This window comes from Ipomoea nil, unplaced genomic scaffold (genome assembly GCF_001879475.1).
Source record: "Ipomoea nil cultivar Tokyo-kokei standard unplaced genomic scaffold, Asagao_1.1 scaffold2826, whole genome shotgun sequence".
Classification (NCBI taxonomy): Eukaryota; Viridiplantae; Streptophyta; class Magnoliopsida; order Solanales; family Convolvulaceae; genus Ipomoea; species Ipomoea nil.
Window position 1 is genome coordinate 4,209,950 of NW_017619254.1, and position 23,488 is coordinate 4,233,437.

The following is a 23,488-nucleotide window of genomic DNA, read 5'->3' on the forward strand; positions in this document are numbered from 1 at the left end:
TCTGGGTTAGTCTACCACCTTTTCCATATCCTTTCATCTCCCTAGACCTATCCAAATCCAGCCCAATAACACTAGCTCAGTAAACCTTAGCCCATAACTCATATCCCCATCAAGAATACTATTTTTATTCTATTCATTTCTTATTACATTCTTGTTGAAATTATATTTTATTCCCTTTACTTGCACTAAGTGAATTCACATGTCCATGCTCACCCCTATTTGGAAGGTTAAAAAACGAATTATTTTGTGGATAAAATAGGAATAATGAGTGCTAGAAAAAATAGCTTAAATAAAAATTGAGAAAAAAAAATGGAGTTATGGAATTAAAATGGAGTCACGGGTGGGTGCATGAGGATGAGGTGAGACCCACAGTAATAAGTAATAAGCATAGGATAGGATTGAATGTTCCCCGTGAGTGGCGCGTGCCATACCTTCTAAGCCTAATTTGGTTGGCAACATAAATACCTATTTCCACCCTCTCATTCAAATGGAAGTGATTCCCGTGCACTACTCAATTAAATCACTTTCTTTTTTACTCTGAAACCCATTTGTCTCTCAATTAAACCACATTTAAAAAAAAAGTTAAATTTTAAAATATAGAGATTAAATTAATTAGAGTTGGAATAAACAAATCAAATTAAACGAAAGAGTGCATTACAACACTCCGCCCACTACCATCTCACGTTATTCTAAAATGCATACTGTAAATAAATAAATAAATATTTTTTTAAAAAATCACTCACATCAAAAAGCAATCACCAAATCCCATTTCCCACCGCCACTAATGATCTGATCCCAGTGCAAATGTACAACCTCAAAGTCAACCTCCCACCCCACTATCACAATTCTTAATTTCTGCCTTAATCTCCGCATTAATTTTGAATCATATAAAGTAGGTAATTTTAAAAGTTAAAAACAATTACGGAGTAAGGCGTTTGGTCGGAGAGAATGAATTAAGTGGGAAATGAATTGCAATTTTGTAAAAGATGAATAATGTATGAATAAAGTAGTAATTTAAATTTTTATTTATAGGAATCGAATTACTAAAAATTTCAGTTCCAATTGTTTAGTATAATGGGAATTGAAAAAAAAAATAAGTAGTATAAAATTCAAAATGCACATACTTATTATTAAAAATGAATAAGTAGTAAAAATTTCCTACCCCATTCTGTATTTTCATACCTAATTTATGGTAAATTCAATTCCGACAAAACATCAGTATCTAAAAATAAAAATAATTTAAGAGTAATTTAATAAATAAAATAATAAACTAAAAATCATTTTACATGTAACCAACTAATAATAAATAATTAATTTGTCAAACACTCCTCTATGAACCTCTAATACTCAATTGATAGAAATAACTAACACAATTAATCATTAACTATCCACTAACACTATCAACTATCAGACTAACGTAATTTGTAAGAACAACTAATACAATTAGTTATTAAGTAGGTGCTAACTTTATGAACTATCACATTAGTGGTATTTGTCGACCACAGCACTCCCAAAGTCTTATTTAGTGAGAGCTCTCCATTCATATATGTGAATTCAATAAGTTAAGAGAAATTAAAGTCTTTTTATTTGACATTGACATCCATCACCTGATGGTGCAGGAATCAACTGCGTGACTGCGTCTATTTTTACCTTATTCTAAATTATTATAATTATTATTTTTTATTACAAAGGAAGGGAAATATCCACAAATAAATGTTAAATCTTAGTAGTTTTTTCTTTAAATATAAATAAATAAGACTATCTTTAATTTTCTAAAATTTCAAATGTCTTATATACACAACAAATCAATGAAATTATATTGTCATGTTTGATATTCATTGGTCAATCTAATTTCATTTCTTTTGTTGTTTTTTTTTTTCAACATTTTTTTAATAACTTATAAATTCGATTTTGTATGTTATGCAATAATACTGATTTAAATACTTTAAAAATTGAATTGTAAATAATATCACTCAAGTTTTTTTTATTTTTTATTTTTTATTTTTATAACTGAACTAGAAACATAAAATATGACAGAAAGAGAATATATATATATATATATATATATATATATATATATATATATATATATATATATATATATATATATATAGACACACACACACACACACAAATTGGGATAAAGGTCAAATGAGCCATTGAACTATTCATGAAAGTGCAACTGATTAGAGAAACAAATGTTATTCAATTCAAACAGAACAGAGATACAGGAGAGTATATTAAACTAAGCCACTATTATCTCCTAACTAATAGCCTAGTCATATTAGACTTATTCTAATACATGGTATGACTAGACTTAGGATTACAAATAATAATAACAAATAATAACATTACTAACACACCCCCTCAAGCACAAGGTAGGTGAGAAACCACATTGAGCTTGGACTGTAGAGCTGCAAAACACGGTCCTGGTAGTGGTTTGGTGAAGACGTCGGCGAGCTGATCCTTGGTTGAAACATAGTTGACAATGAATTCCCCGGTTGCAACCTTGTCACGAACAAAATGGTAGTCGATCTCGACATGCTTCGTCCGTGCGTGAAAAACTGGATTAGCACAAAGGTACGTGGCACCCAAGTTATCACACCAAATGCTGGAAGGTTGCTTGTCATGTAGACCTAACTCACGGAGCAAAGATACAACCCAGGTCACCTCAGCCGCAACGTCAGCTAAGGCTTTATACTCAGCTTCAGTAGACGAGCAGGCTACAGTGCGTTGCTTCCTGGACTGCCAAGAAACGAGATTATCTCCAAGAAACACTGCGTAACCACTTGTGCTCTTTCTGTCTGTAGGGAAACCGGCCCAGTCAGAATCTGAGTATGCATGTATAGTAGCAGCCGGTGAGGGCGTGATCCGTAATCCATATGCAAGAGTACCCTTGATATAGCGCAACACACGCTTAGCCAAGGCCCAATGGTCCATAGTCGGTGCATGCATGAACTGGCACAATCGGTTGACTGAGAAGGAGAGGTCCGAACGCGTAATAGTGAGATACTGAAGCGCCCCTACTATCCGACGATACTGTGTGGGATTGTCAAACGGTTCATCTGACGGGGTTACCGGTTTAGTGACGGCAGCTGGAGTAGTGAGTGGCTTGCAGTCAGTCATTCCAGCACGACCGAGAAGATCTGTCATGTATCGCCGCTGAGATAGCACCAAACCCCCTTCAGCGTCAATAGTCTCGATGCCCAAGAAGAAACTCGGCTTGCCTAGGTCCCGGATTTTAAAGGTAGTTGCAAGTCGAGTAAGCAGATTATCCACAGCTCTTGCATCATGCCCCATTACAATGATATCATCTACATACACCAGTAGATAAACTTTGGAGCTGCCAGACGTGGTGTAGAAGAGAGACACATCTGTTTTGGACGATGAAAAACCTGCAGATATTAAGAAATCGTGAAGCCGCTTGAACCACGCCCTGGGGGCCTGTTTATGGCCATATAGGGAGCGTTGCAAGTGGCAAACATGACCAGGGTGAGTCGGGTCTTCATACCCAGGTGGTTGCTTCATGTATACAGTCTTAGCCAGGTGGCCATTTAGAAAGGCGTTGTGGACATCTAATTGTCGTAGAGTCCACTGGCGAGAGATTGCAAGAGAGAACAGGATTCGGACCGTAGTGGGTTTCATCACGGGGCTAAAAGTGTCGAAAAAATCCTCCCCGGCCACTTGATTAAAGCCTTTGGCTACAAGCCGGGCTTTGTAGCGCTCAACAGAGCCGTCAGCGGTGCGTTTGGTACGGAACACCCATTTGCACCCGATTATATTCATAGTCGGCTCCGGTGGAACAAGTTTCCACGTATTATTATGGAGTAGGGCATTGAATTCCTGGTCCATAGCATCCCGCCATTGCGGATGCCCAACTGCTTGAGAATAGCACGTCGGATCTGGCGACGCCGTAAGGGCCTGAAAAACCTCAGGAGTGCATCGAGTCATGTGCCGGAGTCGCATGACATGCCCTCGCTCCGGAGGGTGTACCCGAGCACGTTTCCGAGCCCGAGGTGGTGCAGTGTGAGTGATGGCCAAGCAAGGAGGTTCCTGAGCAAGTGGGACCGGCTCAGGTTCAGGAGGTGGCCCAGTTTCACAAACAGGAGCTTGTAGCAGCGGGACAACAGGACCAGGAGCCCATGGTAATGGATTGGGCGACGGGACCTGTTGCATCGTACCTGTAAAAGGAAACACACATTCGTCAAACCGCACATGGCGGCAGATATAGGTTTTCCCACTAGATAGATCCATACATCTGTACCCCCTATAGGACGGTGGGTAACCTAGGAAGACACAAGGGGTGGAGCGGTACTCTATCTTGTGCCGATTATAAGGCCGAAGATAGGGGTAACACTGACACCCGAAGACACGAATGAATTGATATGGTGGAGGCTTTTTGTAGAGACGTGAGTACGGACTTTCAAAATTTAGAACTTTGGTTGGTAGGTAATTAATTAGGCAAGTGGCAGTTTCAAACGCAAAATCCCAATATTGTTGCGGGACGTTGCCTTGGGCGAGGAGAGCTAACCCGGTTTCCACAATATGGCGGTTACGGCGTTCAACTCTCCCGTTCTGCTCGTGCGTGTAAGCACACGACTGCCTGTGATTAATACCTAAAGATTGAAATGTGACACTTAATTTTCGGTATTCACCCCCTAAGTCGGACTGAATAGATTTGATAGAGCGCGAAAATTGCCGCTCTACCAACACACGAAAAACGTCAAAAACTTTATAAATGTCTGATTTTACCCGTAATGGATAAAACCAGCAGAAACGAGTGAAATCGTCTACGAATAGTACAAAGTACCTATAACCACTAGACGATACTACAGGTGTAGGACCCCATATATCTGTGTAAAGTAAGTCTAACACATTGTGACTCGAACTTGAAATATTTTCTAGTTTAAAACGAGATGACTTGCCGAGATGGCAAGCCTTACATGACTCAATATTTTTGACATTATTTGACTTAACCGGGCAGCTTTGTAGAATTTTATTTTGAACCACGGCATGAGGATGTCCGAGCCTGCGATGCCAGACTGCGGGCGTTGCACGAGAAGTGACAAAAGCAAACTAACTCCGTGACACAGGAAGCTTGTACAGACCTCCAGCTGTAGACCCCTTAAGAAGTATGGCCTTGGTTTTGGAATCCTTCACAAAGAAACAATTGTTATGGAACTCAAAATAAACCGCATTATCACTAGTGAATTTTTGTACAGATAATAACGGGACAGTTAATGTAGGAACATGTAAAACGTTTGACAGGAATAAGTGTTTAGATTTAGATGGGATAGATGTATGGCCTATTCGTGAGATCGCCAAACCTGCCCTGTTTCCAACTCTGAGAGTGTCAGCACCATCATAGTCCTCCGAGTTTGTCAACATCCCGGCATCCGGTGTGGCATGCGCGGTGGCACCCGTATCGGGATACCATGCATCGGCCGGTGGTACAGGAATCGAAGGTACATCGCCCGAGACCGCTACATTTGCCTGCGCCGGGGGTTGAGTGGTATACCGCTTATAGCAGTAAACTGCGGTATGCCCCGTTGCCCGACAAATCTGGCAACGTGGAGGTCCCCGGCCACCACGTCCGCGTCCACCGTTGCTGTTCCGGCCTCCGCCACTGCCCGAAGCGCCGTGATTGCCCTGCATGCTGCCTTGCCCAGTGCGTCCACGCCCTACGTACATGGCTGAGTGTGACGCTGCTGGAACGCCATCACCAACCTGTAGATAGTCATCGGCCAGAATGAAGTCCGCGGCCTGTAAATAATCCGCCAATTGCGGCAGAGATATCGGCGTATTGGCGGTGAGGGACGCGGCATAGGCACGATATTCCGGGCGCAACCCCCGTAGAACATAAAGATTTTGTTCGCGTAGGGAGAGGGGCTGCCCAGCCTGTGCGAGAGCTTCCACAAGTAATTCGGCTTTGCCGAGATAGTCCGATGTCGGCGTGCCTCCTTGCCGCAAGGACTGAAACTGCCCGAGCAAGCTCAGGCATCTTGCTTGGGTACTGGAGCTGAGAGCCATGCAGATGGATTGCCATACTTCTGCAGCCGTGTTGCGCCCAACAGCCAGGTGAAGAACCTCGTCAGACATTGACGAGATGAGAAGGGAAAGGATCGACTGATCCTGTTGAACCCAGGCTTTGTGTGCCGGATTCGGGGTTGGGGCCGCCGTTGTTGCACCGGAATCGGAGGTGCCGGTCGTTGTTGCGATGGTGGGAGGCGGGCACGGTGAGGTGCCATCCACAAAGCCAAGCAGGTCCTGTCCGCGAAGAAACGGAACAAGCTGGGTACGCCAAAATAAAAAATTTCGGGATGTCAACTTCATAGAGATGAAGTGATGAGCGCCCGTAAGGGGATTGTTACCGGACGGGGATGACCCACCGCCGGCGGACATTGTTCTCTCGGAGGAATTGGACGACATTGCGGTGGTGGTGGGAGTTTTACGGTGGTAGTGTGTCGAAACAGAGAAACAAAGGAGAGAGAGAATGGATCGACGTTTGGCTGATACCAGATTAGAGAAACAAATGTTATTCAGTTCAAACAGAACAGAGATACAGGAGAGTATATTAAACTAAGCCACTATTATCTCCTAACTAATAGCCTAGTCATATTAGACTTATTCTAATACATGGTATGACTAGACTTAGTATTACAAATAATAATAACAAATAATAACATTACTAACACAACTAAGCTCTCGAACTAGAAAAAGTACCCATTAAACACTTGAACTTAGAAAAAAAAAAGTGCAATAACCTCATTTGATTTGTTATTGCAGATAACCTCCAAGTTAAATGTGATTGGAATGCCACATCAAAATGTTTTGATTACTTGGATACCTAGTTCATATAATAAAAAGTAATAATAATAATTTATTAATATTAAAATTTTAAAATTTTTATTTTAAAATTTATTAATATTAATATTTTAAATTTTTAAATAATAATTTTAAAATTTTTATTTAAAAAAATTAATTTTTTAGTAAAATGTTATCAATAATACTCCGTAGTAAATTTTAAAGCTTGACACAAGCTTTTTAAAAAAATATATTTAGTTTTCAATAAATTATTATTATTATTATGAAATTGGGCATCCATTCCATCAAAGTCATCAAAACATATTAATATAGCATTTCAATCACCTTTAACTGGGAGGTTACTTGCAATAACAAGTCAAATGAGGTTAATTGTACTTTTTTTTTCTTCTTCTAAATTTAAGTGTCTAATTGAAACTTTTTCTAGTTCGAATATTTAATTACATTTTCATAAACAGTTCAAGGGCTAATTTGACCCTTATCTCTTTTTTATTTTATTTCTAAGATTTACATTTCTAAATTTTAATATACCACATTGTCAACTTAATGTTAAAAATTAGTCAATCTATATATACACATGCATGTGCACATGTGTGTGCATGTATACACACACACGGTATATATAAATACAGAGCATTATATTAAAATTTGTTACGCATATAATATATGAATATATAAATTTATATATAGTTCAACTATCACACCTTAGTTCTATAGTTGAAACGAAATATATCTATCGTTCAATTAAAAATACACAACGACCCACAAGTCAAGTCATGTAACTGATAAAATATAATCTTATAATCCATGTCCAATAATTCATCACAACGAGTACAATTTATATATTTAAATAAAATAAAATAAATTAGTCAAATATAAACAGGTAGCCATAGACCGGATGTAACTTGATGATGGTGATATTAAAGAGTAGAGTTTACCAGCGTTAAAGGGCACATGAAAGGGGACAAAAGAATCATTGACCCGCCACACACGATATTTGTTACATTAGAGGATGGATTGTTTTAATTTGTTGGAAATAAACTTTTATTAAAAAAAAAACAAGTATTTATTATTCTTAAATATAATTGGCGCATGTTGCTGAGTTACATGTGCAGGTTGTGGTGGTTTAGCTTGTTAATTGCGATATGATAACAACAGCTGTGCATTTACTTCCATTCCACGCGGAAATATATATGTTTGTGCTCGTAGAAATTAAGGTATTTGTTAGCGGTATACAATTGTTTGTATATATCAAATTTTAACGTAATTTTATAAAGCTGAAACGTATCCTAATTATCATCATATATACTATAAATAGAAATTTATGATAATATAAATAGAGGTTAGGACATAATATGACTCTGATCTTAATCGCACAATACTTGTCATATGTCGACTAATTAATAAGATGAATTTAACTTGGGGGAAGATAAAAAACTTATTACAAAAATTGTGAGATTAAAAAACCGTGAATAAATTTATTGCAAGACATGAATGTTTAATATTGGGACATGGGAAGTTGACAAGAGATTGTTTTGAAATTTGTTAGTGCTTCTATATTTATTGGTTCACCTGTATATATTAAGCAGTTGGCCTGAATCTCAAACTAAATTGAAAAGGAGTTGCAGGTTGGTTGAGCGTCTGACTCCATATCAAACATTTTGAATTTTGTTCTACGTGCAATCAAAGTTATGTTTATTTATTTAATTTTGGACCCTCGATATAATTAATCTCATCCATAGATATGTTTTTTAAATGCACTAGATTGGTTCTAATAGACTCATGGAAGGGTGATTCTCATAGGAGCATCACCCTATATATGATAGTGATTTTATGAAAACTATCATCCCTAAACGTAGGTCCATGAGAACTAATCAGAAAGTCTAATTATTATTATTATTATTATTATTATTATTATTATTGTTATTATTATTATTATTATTATCTATGATTTCAGTATTTCCCGATCAAGAACTCTTATTTATCTTTATTAGCCCAACTGTTTGAATATTGAATATCGCTAACCCTAATTGCGTTTGTTTAACCAGACAGTTTGACAACAATATATCTAATGCGGAAAAGTGAATCAAACAGAAAGTAAATGAGCTAGAGTATTGATTACCCAGTTCGATGCAATTGTATCTACGTCTGAGGGACCACCATTAGTGAGTCAAATCCACTATCTCAACAACAATTCATACAGACGGTAAGAGAACACATTCTCAACCTAATTAATGTGCGATATACCCCACTCGGTAAATACCAATATGATATGATGAAGCTATAGAGGATTGTCGAGGCCAGAGATCCATGCAATCGGCAGTCTAAAAAATTTCTTTTTGGAGATTTGCGTTGTCGCTATCCGTCTCGCTGACTCACCCACCACTACACCATAGTTGTATGAAATATGGTTCAAAGATAAAACTTTGTAGAGTTTCTTCTCAAGAATCTTCTAAACCCAGATCATCAATGGTGTCATGGAATCTCAGAGAGAGTTTCTTGATATTCAAATCTTGAAGATAACCTCTTGTAGATCTAACTTCTATCATGTTGAAGTCTCTCTCTAAACAATATATATAATACTCTAATTCTTAAAAACAAGTAATTCCTAATATATTCCATGTAACATGAATTACTGTCTTACCTTGGATGTCTTTCCAGGTGGATATTCTTGTAAAATAATCTCGGGACGTGTAATTGCTTTGCCAGCTGTAGAAGATAAGTTGGTGTAGTTCAAAAGACTAGTTTCCAAAGGCTTTAGTGTAGCTTCTATTATGCCAGATCTTTAATCAGCATACTATCTAGCTAACCTATCTATTTTGCCATAATAATTCTTCAAATTACACGTGGGAGTTTACAATACTAAACACTAACATTATTATTATTATTATTATTATTATTATTATTATTATATTTGTTGGGTATGATGGAAATTCACAGCCATGCACTACTTGAGAGTGTGTATTAGGTAAACATTGCTCTTATGTAATAGTTAGGCAGCCCCAAACCATACTAGAGAGATAAACCACACTAGTAAGACGTTATTTTCTCTCTTAGTTTTGCTTCTTGATATGGTAATTTTTTTTTATTCATTGGTTACCGTGAATTTGTTGACCCACCTATTATTAAAAAGAGAATTTATTTATCAAATATAAAAATAATTAATCAAATATTGCCACATAAAGAGGTAAAAATTAAGACGTGAAATCGAGGAAAATGCAACATTGCTCAGTGATTATAAAGAGTTTTATTACCAAACTATAATGTGAACTTATGAAGGGATCGAAAATAACATTATTCTTTTTACGATTTTACAACTATAATTAGTAGTTGTAATTTCACTAACTTTTTAAAATACGGTCTCAAATTTTATTTTTCGATGACATAAAGAAATGTACTAATTTAATGTCCATAAATAAATAAATAAATAACAAAAATTGAAACTAGTAAAAAAAAGAGCTAACTTTATGCAAAATTTAGATCTATACAACACATGTTGTGTTATAGAGACTTGCATATAATTTTTATGTCAGTTTGGTGACATGAACCAATAATGTTAGCTACAATTGGATAGAGTTTATATACTTAGCCAATCCAAAAACTAAGGATAAAATTAAAGAAAACTACTCAAATAGGAAGGAAGGAGCTTCAAGTCTTCAACTATTCAAATTAACAATTATCCATCAATGTACTTATGTACTTTACATGTTCAAATTTCAATCCATTATGGAAAAAAAATGTGTTTGTCTTATCCAATTTTAGGCATATATTTTCCGTAAAAGGAAAAACGATTATTTCTATAAACTATACTTATGATTTGTGACTATTCATTGCAAACAATCGTGGTATGCAAATTAACAAAATAATCGAATTCATTAATGAGACAATAAAGTATATTAAAAAAGCATTGAATAAATGTATAAATGTTTAGAGAAATCATATTTTTAGTGCTTAAATTATACATGTAGTGTAAAACTCGTTCATAAATTATTGGTGGTGTAACTATTAGCGAAAATATTTTGTAAGAAGTGTGAGAATTTAACTAATTCTCGGATTGAGTTCTGTACTTAAAAAAATAATTAAGAATGAAGTGAGTTGGTCAAAGATTTTGTAAGAAGAAGAAAGATATACAAACGACCAAAAAAATTGCTAGAGGGGTACACATTTTTTTTTTTTTTTTAGTTGTTAATCCGTTATCACATTTTGTTAGATGGGATTAAAAGTGATGGATTAATTTTATCCTCCAATAACTTTGGGATTGATCCTATACAAGATATAACTTAGCAAATGAAATTGTCATCTTCTTAAACATTATTTAAAAAATATATATATATGATGTCATATTTTTAATTAAAATGAAAGTTAAGTCAATCACTAGTTTAGTCATGCCAAATATCCAATATATATATATATATATATATATATATATATATATATATATATAATATGAATCAGTGACAATGGATTAAATCAATCATCAATTATTTGTCAATCTACACAGAATATTAACTCGTCATTTATTTAAAAATATTATAATACGTCACTGCTTTTTGTATATAGATTTACATGACGAACAAAATAGTTATAATGATTAAAATAGGAAATATATTTTCCCACATTTAAATTTCAAATTGTGTGTGATGGTGTTCCATATAATTTGGACATGAAATGGTTAATGAGCTTAGTTGTCAAAAAGAGTAAAACTTCAACTACCATATTTTAAGTTGTGAATGGATTTATTGCAAAGATCCAAAACACCCACCATTATTCATTATTCATTTAAAGAAAAAAAAAAAGCCATTTTTTTTTTCTTCAAAGAACAGTTGATTGTGCAAAAAAGTTACTACTCCACAGTCCACTCTTCCCAAATTCCGTCCTAACCCATAGAAAACAACTGTTAATTGTGCCATATTCTTCATTCTCTCACCCAAAATATATAGAAAAAGAAATTCTTTATTTTTTCTCTCAACAGTGCAAAAGGAAGACAGAAGGAAAGAGAAGAGCAGCAGAAGAAGGAGACAGCTATGGAGAGTTTGTCACCAAACCACAAAGGCCATCAAGACTAGGGGGAAAACCCACATTGCAGTTACTGTAGGATTTGTTCCTGGGCATGGGAAAGACGGAGGATGAGCAGCCCTTACCCATAGCTGGAGAGGGTGAGCTAAGGGCACACCAAAATGCGGAAAACAGAAGGTGCTGCTGGAGAATCAGTGAGAGGGTGAGTTTCAGATGCGTGTTTGCTCTGCTTCTTGGTCTGGGCGTCTTGCTCTCTGCTCTCTTCTTGCTCCCATTCTTCCACCATGGAGATCCAGAGGATCGGGGTCTGGATTCTAGGTTTGGAGGTACTTTTCTTGATGTTTTGCTTGTCAATTTTAGCATATTTTTGAAGTTTAGGCGGATCTCTTTGAAAATTGTGTTTCTGCTCTTAATTTAGTTAACTGGGTATCAGTTAAATTTGGAATTTGGGCCTTCTTGTATATATAATTTTGTTGCTTGGGTGTTTGAAATTTCTGTGAGAACTGATGCATTTTTAGTTTTGGTTAATTTTGATGTCTATGAAATTGCAGGTTATGTGATTTTTATTTTTTAAAAAATTAATTTCTGATTTGGTGTGGATTCAGTGAATTGAAATTTATGGAGATGATTGTTCTTTATTCTATTTTATTTTATTTTTGGTGCCCAATTGTTAAATTTGAGTAATAGTTGCCATCTCAGTTTATTTCACGAAATCTAGATCTAGACTGGGAAAAGACACACATAAACTACCAAGAATGGCAACTTATTTGAAATTAAGTTGCCTGTTATTAAAATCTTGCCAGGGAAATGATCTAAAAATAAAAGGCTTCACTCAAACTGACAAAAAAGTGGTACATCTCTGCCCGATGAACTTCTGATTTCACTTTCTATGCTAACGTTTTTCATTTGGTAATCATTAGGTGAAAGTTTTATTCGACACTCAATCAGCTAGGGGTGCATCGCCCATTACTTGAATGAAAATTGCGGGGGGTTTTCCTCTGTGTTCTAAGGTGGAGTCCTTGTTAGTGCATGTTATCTAGGCTCCACAAAATATGATGCATACCAAGTTTCATAGGGCTTAGAATGTCAAGAATAAAGTGAGAGTGTGATCGAATGGGGTACACTAGGCTTAACATCCCACCAATTTTTATACTTGTCTACCTTTGTATGATTGTCATTTTAATTTAAAATCTTTTCCCAAATATTCAAGTTAATTATGTCGTGGATCATGTTGATTCATAGATTGTACTTGGGCAACCTGGAGGGTGTGGTTGAGTGGAAGTGACTCATCCATCCTTAACCAAAGGTCAAGGGTTCGATCCTTGGTTTTGGGAACGGAGCAGCCTTCAATCTCCAGGCTAGTTGTCCCACCCAAAAGTGCCTGTCCGATGATGGAAACCTTGAGTATACCCAAAAAAAGATTGTACTTGGGGCAATGCTTAAACCTGCTACAATGAATCATAAACAACCTTGTGCTTAGAAGTTATTGAGTAAGAACTTATAGTCATTATTAACTGTGTACAGTTCTAGTTGGGAAGGGAGATTTAGGCTGCTGTGGGTTTCTCCCTTTTTGTCTTTGCCTCTTATGTAACTATATAAGTGGGTAAATGTTTTATTTTTATGAGTCATTATATGAGCGAGAAACTGGAGTCAAGTCTCTCATGTTACTGTCTTTCTTATTTACTCAATTTTGATTAAAAAAAATCTTAATCAACATGGTTGCATCTATTTTAATTCCAATCTCAGACTCCTTTCACAGTATCCCAAAATTTTATTTTGTATTTGCAATTTTCCAGGGCATGAGATAGTAGCGAGCTTTATGCTTGAGAAACCAGTTTCTCTCTTGGAGGATCATATCTTGCAGCTTGAAGATGAAATTTTGGATGAAATAAGTGTTTCCAACACCAAAGTATTCCCCGTAACTCTCCTCTTGTGTTTCATGTGTGGTTTTATTTATTTGTTTTTAAATGTGTTTCTTAATTCTCTTTCTAATCTTCCAATTATTATCCGGTCTTCTTATAACAGGTGGATATACTTTCTTTGGAAACTTCAGCCCTATCAAACAAAACCAAGGTCGTCTTTGCTGTTGATTCTGATGTCAAAAGTACGAGTATCTCTCCAACAGCCAAGGCTCTCATCCAAGACAACTTTGTATATATACTTAATCATCAAACAAATATGAGCTTGACTACAGAATCTTTGTTTGGGAACCCCGTATCATTTGAGGTGCTGAAATTCAAAGGAGGGATTACTGTTGCGCCCTTACAGAAAGCATTCACCTGGCAGAAAGTTCAGATCGTTTTCAACTTCACCTTGAACTTTTCCATTGAAGAATTACAAGTTTACTTTGATGAACTAACACAACAATTGAAGTCGGGCTTACACCTTTCTCCATATGAGGTTTTTTGTCGTTATGAATTCTACATGCTACTATTAGCAATGGCTTGGCAATGGTGTTATTTAATTCTTGTTTTTTTTGGGTGCAGAATTTGTTTATCAGCTTAATAAACTCGAAGGGTTCAACAGTGGACCCTCCCACCATTGTTAGGTCGCAAGTCTTTTTGGTGGTTGGGGTTCTCTCAAAGTCGAGGCAGAAGCAGTTGGCTCAAACGATTACTGGCTCTCATGAAAAAAATCTTGGCCTGAATCACACGGTGTTTGGTAGGGTTAAACAAGTCAGCCTTTCTTCTACTGTGAATGGCAGTGCTGGTGGTAGTCCATCACCTTCTCCCGCCCCTCTTCCTCATAACCACCACCACCATCACCACCACCACCACCACCATCACCACCATCATCACCACCATCACCACCACCACCACCACCACCATCATCATCATCATCATCATCAAGATTCCAATCTTGCTCCTGCAATTTCGCCTTCTCCAATACCCATGCCAGTTCTTGCACCTGCCCCTGTGCCTACTCCACATAAGATTCACGAGGCCAAGCCTCCTGCTCCTCCATTTGGTCCAAAACGGAGGTCCCCAACTAAGGAAATTAGGCATAGGCGTATGCCACCTGTTGCATCTCCCGTCTCTGCACCAAATGTTGCTCCCTTCGTGGAACCAAAACGAGAGGCTTCAGCACCTAGTCCGCATAAAGTTCGTTCTTCAAGGCCACTGCCAAATGTAGTTTATGCTGTTGTTCCTCCCCCATCAACGAGTATATCTGATGCAGAGCCTCCTGACAAGACACATTCAATTTCACATTTCTCATCATCAGGCAAGTACATTGTCTTTAATGCCCCCACCCCCACAAAAAAAATTGGAAGCTAATACTCCCTCTGTCCCATTTTACCTGTCATATTTACTATTCATCGGTCAAACCATCTCTTCATTCTTTGCTTATTTTCTTTAGTATTTTTTACTTATTTTTATATTTGACTTTTGTGTTTAATAGTACTTTTAATGTAGTTTCTAAATATATAAATTTTGTATATTAATACTGAACTTAACATTATGAAAAATTGAATTAAAAATAACTTCAGCCAAACCTCGATATCCAAACCAGACACATAAAATGGGATGAAGGGAGTATTAATTTTCAATTATTTCCTATCCTCTTTATGGTTAAGAGTGTGTTATTCATCCAAGTTAACTTTGATGCATTTCGTATTGCAGCATCCACAGGCATCGTTTATCCGTACATATGGGCTTTCCTTTTGTTTCTAATTGCACTACGTCCATAGCAACATAACACGACACTAAGAAAATCACCTCGTGTAATCGGAGAAAGAGGAGTTACGTTCCACGTGTTATTTCATACAGGCGAAACAAAGCAAAGACAAGAGAACTTTGCAGCGGAGCAGGAGGGAGCAAGGCGAAAAGCCCAAAAGGGCATCCGTGCTTCAGGTTGAGTGGATATATGTGTTTTGTGCGTGTAAATACTGATTAAAAATCGAGCACCGGGATGCATTTTCAGGTCAAAGTCGCAGAGGTGACAGGCCTGGTAAAACATGCATCGTCGCTGCTACGAATGATCTCTCCTACATAAGATGGTAGGAGAGATTGAAACCAGCAAGTGTATAAACAACACATTTTTGTTGCTAATATCTTTCTAAAAGTTGAATTTTCAGCAGTAAAAATAGCATTTAATTCCCACCCTTGAGTTGTGCTGAACTATTTGTTTGTTATTTGTACAGAATAATGAAGGAAGTTGTTTGTTTATTTACACTTTTGATGGTAAGTAGTGTAAAATGATCAAAGAAGGAACTAGGGAAATCGCATTTTCATACTAATCATAATTATGTCCTAAGTATATTAAGTAATGTGACGCTGATTGGATCCCTTGTGTGCGCATGAAGATTAGGGTTTGATTGCTGAGTTGATTGCGCGACTCACGATTTACCTCTTTTAAGTATATTAGGCAAGGTGGGGACAAAGACAGGACTTGAAAATGATAGAGGCCTATATATGTATATAAGTAGTCAAATGATAGTGGTATTCATTTGTTCACTATAGGACTTGCTATCCTCAATTATGGCTAATTAACAACCTAGTCCTTTTCTACCCATAATTCAATAATCTTCATTGGATATGGCAATGCTAACATAGTAACATGGGATGTCACAAGTTTTGTCCATAAAAGAACATATGCCCTACAAAGTTAAAGAAGTAAACGTGCCCAACAAAAACGTCAGTACTTTATTCATTAATTTTATGTGATTTTTTTAAATGTAATTATTTTAATTAATTATCAAAAATATTTCTTAAAATTATTAATAAACCACAATAAAAGACAAAATTTGAAATAAGGGTAATCAATAATTATGTATTTGAAAATTTCAAATAAGGGGAAAATGACAAATTGTTGTATTATAAAATTTAGTTGATAAGAAGCAAGAGAGTGAAATGTTGATGGGAGAAGGTGTATTTTTGTGACAAATTACACAACTTTTTTTGTGGACATATTGGGATGCATGGGAGCACTGAAAATGATAAGCATGATTGTATGGGACCAAAGTTTGGTTGGTCCATACAGGCTGGAGAAACTGAGGAATGATAGAAAAAGCTTGGAATTACATAAAATATTATATTAATCTAAACCAATTTTAAACATGTGCAAAAGTTAATGTTCTTGTCGGTTTTGATTGCTAATTGCATACCTCCTCTAAAAGTTTACAATAGAACTATAGAAGGACAATGATGCTTTCTCACTAATAATGGCATACTATGGTTTACCTGTGTTGGAATTTATATTCAAATATCAATATAGTGAGAAAAATGAATGATAAATTTATAGGTAATGTACTAATTTTTATAATACAATTAAAATCTTTTTAGGAACTTTCAGGTAATTGCTTTCAATTTCAGATTAGATCATAATGATTTTAATTATTTATTGGTATATGTGTCTTTTTCACACATTTTCCAACAAAAGATATGAAAGCTTTATTAGAAATTTTAATGTAATTGTTTTCAACGGTATGATTTGATTATGATTTTAACTATTCATTGGTATGTATATCTTTTCCACATACATAACAACAGAAGATATATAATTTTTTTCATAAATTTTAGCATAATTACTACCAACGGTTAGATTAAATTGCAATGATATTAGAACTTCACAGCTCATACATCCTAACCTTTTATTTATTTTTATTATATTTTTTGTGAAGCATTACTTCGTGACAATTAAAGAAACCAAATAAAATATGAGAGTGATGGTATTGGCCCAAATGGCACACAAGTGATATCGTGCACCACAGTGCATAATCGATTATGCAGTGAGTTTCAAAATAACGTCATTTTGTTTAATGAAAAGAAACGGCACCCGTTTCGCGCCGTTCTGTAAAAAGTAACTCTGTTATTCAGTTTTATTTTGTATACACTGCAGTTTCAGTTCAACACAATTACAGTTTCTTTGATATAACTACAGTTTCATTCGATATTTATACACTCAAATATGTGAAAATGTTATTTAATTTTATTTTATATACATTATAGTTTCATTAAAACACAACTGTATGATCATTTCGATATAACTACAGCTTCATTGCATAATATACACTCAAATATGTAAAATGTTATTCAATTTCATTTTATATACACTGCAGTTTCATTTCACCACAACGATAGTATCATTTTGATATAACTGCAGTTTCATTTGATAATATATAAAATAATACGTGAGGCACTGTCGGTTTAGATGCACTGTATGTCAGTTTAGATACACTATAATTTCAATTGGCAATTAACACACCAAAAAATATGCGCTCCATTAACAGTAACAACATGCTGTTTCTTTACTTAGAGAAACAACACCGTTTTAATCGCAATGCACGTGCATCGTGGTCCACGAAATAACGACGGCCACAGAACCAATGACATCAAATGCCTAAAATACATTTGATGATTCGATTCATAAATTAAATCAGTTAGAAGTAATAATTTACATCATACCGCTATTACATTGCTAGGTTTCATTGTTTTGGCATTCAATTGAGCTCTTCTCAGATCAAAAAATGAAATAAAATAAAATACCTAAATTCTAACACACAATAACATTGTGGTTGCTAACATGATTAGCTCATAGTTAAATTTGACTTATTTGATTAAATTGTTTAACTTAATTAGATAATCAATATAAGTGTTTGATTAATTAACTTTTTGTAGATAATTAATGTATTAATTTTTATAATAAGATATAGAATATAATCTTCTATAAATTTGAACGTAATTACTATCAATCATTAGATTATAATTATCTTAACTGTTTTTTGATATACATATCTTTTAACACATATTCCAACAAAAGATATGAATTTTTTTAAAAAAAATTTTAATGTAATTAGTATCAACTGTTGGTTATGTATTTTCTAGTTTTCTACACACATTTCAACAACATATATGAATTCTTTTAAACAACTTTACTATAATTGTTTTGAATTGTTGGATTAGATAATTTTAGGACCTAACTATACTATTGACCTAATTCCACAATTTTCCAGGCTTGATTTATCAAGGACAAGTGAAGTAGAGCAGTGAAGTAGTATCAAGTATCAACCCTTGAATTTTCCGGCCACCGATCACCGGAGTGGGCTGTCCAACGAGTCATCGCTCGCCGTCACTATCCCGTGATAATATACAATTGCTGCCTTTACTGCTCTCTTTTCACCACTAGAAAGACACGAGCTTTCTTCACTTTCCTTCCCTCCTCAAATTTCTCTGCTTTTCTTTGAACTACTCCAAGCCCTTAATTGCCAGTTTGTGAATTGTGATAAGCCTCCCCATTTTGGAGCAAAGGGTACTCTCCATTCTAAAAAGGTATCATTTGTCATTTCCGTTGGGGTTTATCTTGTCTGAGCTACAATTTAGCTGAAGTTCATTCTACAAGAACATGTATATGCATCTTAATTGATTTGCACTTGAGTTCTCTCTCAACTTCAATCTGGGCATGCTAAAAACCAGTTCTTTTTTATGAAACTTCATTGCCCTCTTTGGTCTTTTGTTCCTTATAGTCTGGGATTCAAAACTTTAATTTTGATTACATTATGATCAAATAATGATTTTTATAGAAACAATGTGAACTTTAACATGGAGAGTCTGAATTTTGTTTTCCAAATGAGTATTTCTTGTCTTGAGGAATTATACTCATTAAAAAACCTTTTTTTTTTTTTTTGGTTTCTCAGGTCTTCAGTGGTCTTATTGGAGTAGAACTGTAGAAGATGGTGAATCTGAGGTTATTATGTGGCAAAAAGTCTCTCAAGTCAGTTAGGTTGAGCTTCAGAATACCATATTATACCCAATGGGGACAGCACCTTCTAGTGTGCGGTTCAGAAGCATTGCTCGGTTCATGGAATGTGAAAAAGGGTCTGTTGTTGAGACCTTCTCATCAGGGGGATGAGCTTATATGGTCCGGAAGCATACCTGTTCCTCCGGGATTCAAAAGTGAATACAGTTATTATGTGGTGGATGATGAGAAAAATGTTGTGAGATGGGAGGTTGGAAAGAAGAGGAAGCTACTGTTGCCTGATGGACTTGAGGATGGTCTGTTGGTAGAGCTTCGTGATCTTTGGCAGGTGTGATTTTTTTTTTTTTTTTTTTTTTTTTTTGGCCTCCTTTTCTTTGAGCGTATGAGTGTATCTTCAACAAGCTCTTACTTAGTATTCAGTTTTTATTCTTTGCTTCAATAAGTGAATTCCTACTTAATTTTAATTTCAGACTGGTTCTGATGATATTCCTTTCAAAAGTGCATTTAAAGATGTCATCTTCCGAAGAACATGGAATTTAGACGTGGAAATGCCCCTTGGGGCCATTCAAAGCAAGTTGGACCAGGAAGGTAACTTTCTCTGGCCAAGATGGTTTTTCCTCTGTACATTTTATTTGCAGTTTGCCAATCAATTATTGCAATTGCCATCCCATGAACTTTTAAACAGATTCGGCCCTCATACAGTTCAAAATATGCTGCCCACATGTAGATGAAGGAACATCTGTAAGATTTCATTGCCTCTGGTAAATTATGATGTTGATATAAGCTATCAATTATAAAGTTGATTCAAGATATCAAATTTATAGGTTTATGTGATCGGGAGTTCCTTAAAACTGGGGCAGTGGAAGGTTCAAAATGGAGTTAAGCTCAATTATGCTGGTGACTCGTTTTGGCAAGCAGATTGTGTGATGGGAAAAGATGACTTTCCTTTAAAATATCCTCGTGGTTCTTCTTGTTATAGGCAGGATGATGTCGTTGTTCCTCATTATTCTTTTTCGTCAATCTTCCTTAATACTGTTTACATACAAGTACTGCAAATATGGCCAGGATGGAGCATTTTCTTTGGAATATGGTGCATATTGGGAGTTTTGTATTGACTTTGAAACTAGTCAACCAAAATATGTGATCCTTTCAGATGGCATGATGCGGGTAATCCCTCAATAATACAATTTTTATGTCCTTTTGGTTCTCTAAAGCCTAAACCTTGAATCTTGATAATTAAGTATGATCTTTAAATGCCAACTACCATGTAGTCTGATGACATCCCGGTTATCCATCCAAGTGGATGGTCAAAGGTTCAAACCCCGGTGGTGGGGGCTTAGATTCTTTGGGCTGAAAATGTTTGAGAAAGTATAGAACAGATACTACCTTGTAAAAGATCATAAGTATTTCAAAAAAAAAAAAGTATGATCTTTAAATAGAGTTTAATATCTGTGTTATTAGGAATTTCCTTGGCGGGGTGTTGGTGTTGCTATCCCCATGTTTTCTGTGAGATCCGAGGCCGATGTAGGAGTTGGAGAGTTTCTTGATCTCAAGTTGCTCGTTGATTGGGCCGTTGAGTCTGGCTTTCATTTGGTTCAGCTTTTGCCGATTAATGATACATCAGTGCACGGGATGTGGTGGGATTCGTATCCATACAGGTAACTCTTCCAGGGCTATACAATTAGAAGGACATATACGAATTCGTTTCCTTTTCATTACAACTAAAAAAATTGCTTGTTTCTCCGTTTTGTAATTTAGAACTCTGAGTGACTTAATTGCAATGCAGTTCACTCTCAGTATTTGCGTTGCACCCAATGTACCTGAGAGTAGATGCACTTTCCGAAGATATTCCAGAAGATATTAAGGTGTTAATTCCATCTCATTTTCATTCTAAGAGCTTATCAAAACATGCTCCCCGAAGCAAATACTGAAACCTTATGTATTTTGCCACTCAATGTGCAGCAAGAGATAAAACAAGCAAGAGTTCAGCTAGACAGAAAGGTAGGTATATATATATATATATATATATATATATATATATATATATATATATATATATATATATATATATATATATATATATATATATATATATATATATATATATATATATATATATATATAGTTCTTGATCATCTTAGATGGACGGATGAGATTAGTTCTTACATTCTCACGGGAGTAGTTCTCATTTGATTGGTTTTGATAACTGCAGGATTTAGATTATGATGCTACCATGGCTACAAAACTTTCAATTGCCAAGAAAATTTTTGTGCTAGACAAGGACAGAATATTCAATTCGAGCTCCTTCCAGAATTATTTTGCTGAGAATCAGGTTTATGTAAACTATTTTTTCATTCTATTCGCTCTTGATATTGTAATTTTAAGTTAGTAAAACCAAGTCCATAAGGAATAATGACAAAACAAATGGTATTAATTTCCTCATTCTCGATGTTATACGTGATTGAGGGCAGGATTGGTTGAAGCCCTATGCAGCCTTCTGTTTCCTGCGAGACTTCTTTGAAACGTCTGATCACAGCCAGTGGGGCCGCTTTTCTCGGTTTTCAGAAGAGAAGGTAGGTACATGGACTTCAAACTAGTTAAGGAAGTTTTTCGATTTCTTATGTTTTATCTTTCCCATTAACGATGTTGCTTTTGTTTCTTCAGCTTGAGAAACTTGTCTCGAAGGACAGCTTTAACTATGAAATGATTCGCTTTTATTACTATATCCAATTCCATTTGCATATGCAAGTAAGTAAAGCTGATTTTAACAACCGTGCATTCCTATTGAGGAAAAATGACTGTATATATATATGATGACAGTTGTTAGAAGCGGCAGAATATGCAAAACAGAAAGGAGTAGTGCTGAAAGGTGACCTACCTATTGGGGTTTCGAGAAATAGCGTGGATACCTGGGTCTATCCAAATTTGTTCCGCATGAACACTTCTACTGGGGCACCCCCTGACTATTTCGATAAAAACGGGCAGAATTGGGGATTCCCCACTTATAATTGGGAAGAGATGTCCAAGGATAACTATGCTTGGTGGCGTGCTCGTTTGACCCAGGTTTTTTTTTTTTTGTTTTTTTCAAGAACCTTGCATTTTGGGGTTGTATTTTTCAATACTTATATGTTATTATCTGATTATTATGCAGATGGGAAAGTACTTTACAGCTTATAGGATTGATCATATATTGGGTTTCTTTAGAATATGGGAGCTTCCTGATCATGCTGTGACGGGTCTCTGTGGGAAATTTCGTCCATCTATTCCTATTAGCCAGGTAGTACTACATCGGTTAAAAAAGACCTACTTATGAGATCTTGGGCCTTCATGTGAAACCCAGACACCTACGATTGAAACTCAGTTGTTATATAGTGGACCATGGTCCATAGTGCTATGTGGATTATGGTTGCCAAATGAAACTGTAGTAGAATTAAAATGATACTATGTTTTTTTTTTTTTTTGGTATTAGTTTTTGTTTATTTGTTTGAGACTAGGATTTTGTATTTTTTTTTAATTGTACCTTTGCAAGGGGATGAGTAGTATCTTAAATTGATGCACTAAATGGTTCCTTTAGGAAGAGCTTGAGTCAGAAGGATTATGGGATTTTGACCGCTTGTGTCGTCCATATATTCGATTGGAGTTGCTACAGGTACTTGATATATTTTACACTATAATCATTAATCACAATATATCTAATGTCTTATCATTTTTATTTTTTATTTTTTTTTTTGTTGTTGGGGTTGGATCAGATGTCTCACGAAATCATGAATAGATAGAAACAAAATGTTTGTCAATATTGAAGTGCATCATATGTAACTATGCTTTGTTGTCTGATATTGATCATTGTTTTTCTGTGTTCACTTGCAGGAAAAGTTTGGAGCTTCTTGGACTATTATAGCTTCAACTTTCTTAAACGAGTATAAAAAAGATTTTTATGAGGTAAATGCCATTTTAT

The 23,488-nt window shown here is 35.6% G+C and overlaps 2 protein-coding genes and 1 long non-coding RNA gene across 6 annotated transcripts in view; 2 read left to right on the forward strand and 1 right to left on the reverse strand.

The window, feature by feature from the left end:
* The window catches only part of LOC109159076, a 23,667-nt gene continuing 179 nt past the window's right edge, over window positions 1–23,488 (reverse strand). Inside the window, exons 2-4 of the long non-coding RNA XR_002050489.1 lie at window positions 18,516–18,522; window positions 11,527–11,531; window positions 1–11 (exon numbers count right to left, since the gene is read on the reverse strand). This is a non-coding gene — a long non-coding RNA (uncharacterized LOC109159076). The remainder of the gene's footprint in view (window positions 12–11,526; window positions 11,532–18,515; window positions 18,523–23,488) is intronic.
* Window positions 11,727–15,936, forward strand: LOC109159075. Its single transcript, XM_019307084.1, has 5 exons — window positions 11,727–12,164; window positions 13,635–13,747; window positions 13,864–14,238; window positions 14,325–15,060; window positions 15,459–15,936. Exons 1-5 carry the CDS (start codon window positions 11,933–11,935, stop codon window positions 15,524–15,526), a joined length of 1,524 nt encoding a protein of 507 aa, XP_019162629.1. The 5' UTR covers window positions 11,727–11,932; the 3' UTR covers window positions 15,527–15,936.
* The window catches only part of LOC109159074 (4-alpha-glucanotransferase DPE2-like), a 7,531-nt gene continuing 2,801 nt past the window's right edge, over window positions 18,759–23,488 (forward strand). For 2 of the 4 annotated variants that reach the window (XM_019307082.1, XM_019307080.1), the window contains exons 1-16: window positions 18,759–19,106; window positions 19,472–19,861; window positions 20,004–20,121; window positions 20,219–20,274; window positions 20,358–20,485; window positions 20,574–20,700; window positions 20,995–21,191; window positions 21,320–21,398; window positions 21,496–21,534; window positions 21,746–21,865; window positions 22,005–22,106; window positions 22,198–22,281; window positions 22,354–22,596; window positions 22,685–22,810; window positions 23,108–23,182; window positions 23,401–23,472. In XM_019307082.1, coding sequence (XP_019162627.1) covers window positions 19,508–19,861; window positions 20,004–20,121; window positions 20,219–20,274; window positions 20,358–20,485; window positions 20,574–20,700; window positions 20,995–21,191; window positions 21,320–21,398; window positions 21,496–21,534; window positions 21,746–21,865; window positions 22,005–22,106; window positions 22,198–22,281; window positions 22,354–22,596; window positions 22,685–22,810; window positions 23,108–23,182; window positions 23,401–23,472 — 1,920 coding nt within the window. In that variant the 5' untranslated portion in view covers window positions 18,759–19,106; window positions 19,472–19,507. The remainder of the gene's footprint in view (window positions 19,107–19,471; window positions 19,862–20,003; window positions 20,122–20,218; window positions 20,275–20,357; window positions 20,486–20,573; window positions 20,701–20,994; window positions 21,192–21,319; window positions 21,399–21,495; window positions 21,535–21,745; window positions 21,866–22,004; window positions 22,107–22,197; window positions 22,282–22,353; window positions 22,597–22,684; window positions 22,811–23,107; window positions 23,183–23,400; window positions 23,473–23,488) is intronic. The other 2 variants (XM_019307083.1, XM_019307081.1) reach the window with 2 other exon arrangements.

Coding starts and splice junctions, on each gene's coding strand:
- LOC109159075 (XM_019307084.1), top strand. CDS start 11,933: ATGGGAAAGACGGAGGATGAGCAGCCCTTACCCATAGCTGGAGAGGGT. Junction 12,165..13,634: donor TCTGGATTCTAGGTTTGGAG/GTACTTTTCTTG, acceptor GCAATTTTCCAG/GGCATGAGATAGTAGCGAGC. Junction 13,748..13,863: donor TAAGTGTTTCCAACACCAAA/GTATTCCCCGTA, acceptor TTCTTATAACAG/GTGGATATACTTTCTTTGGA.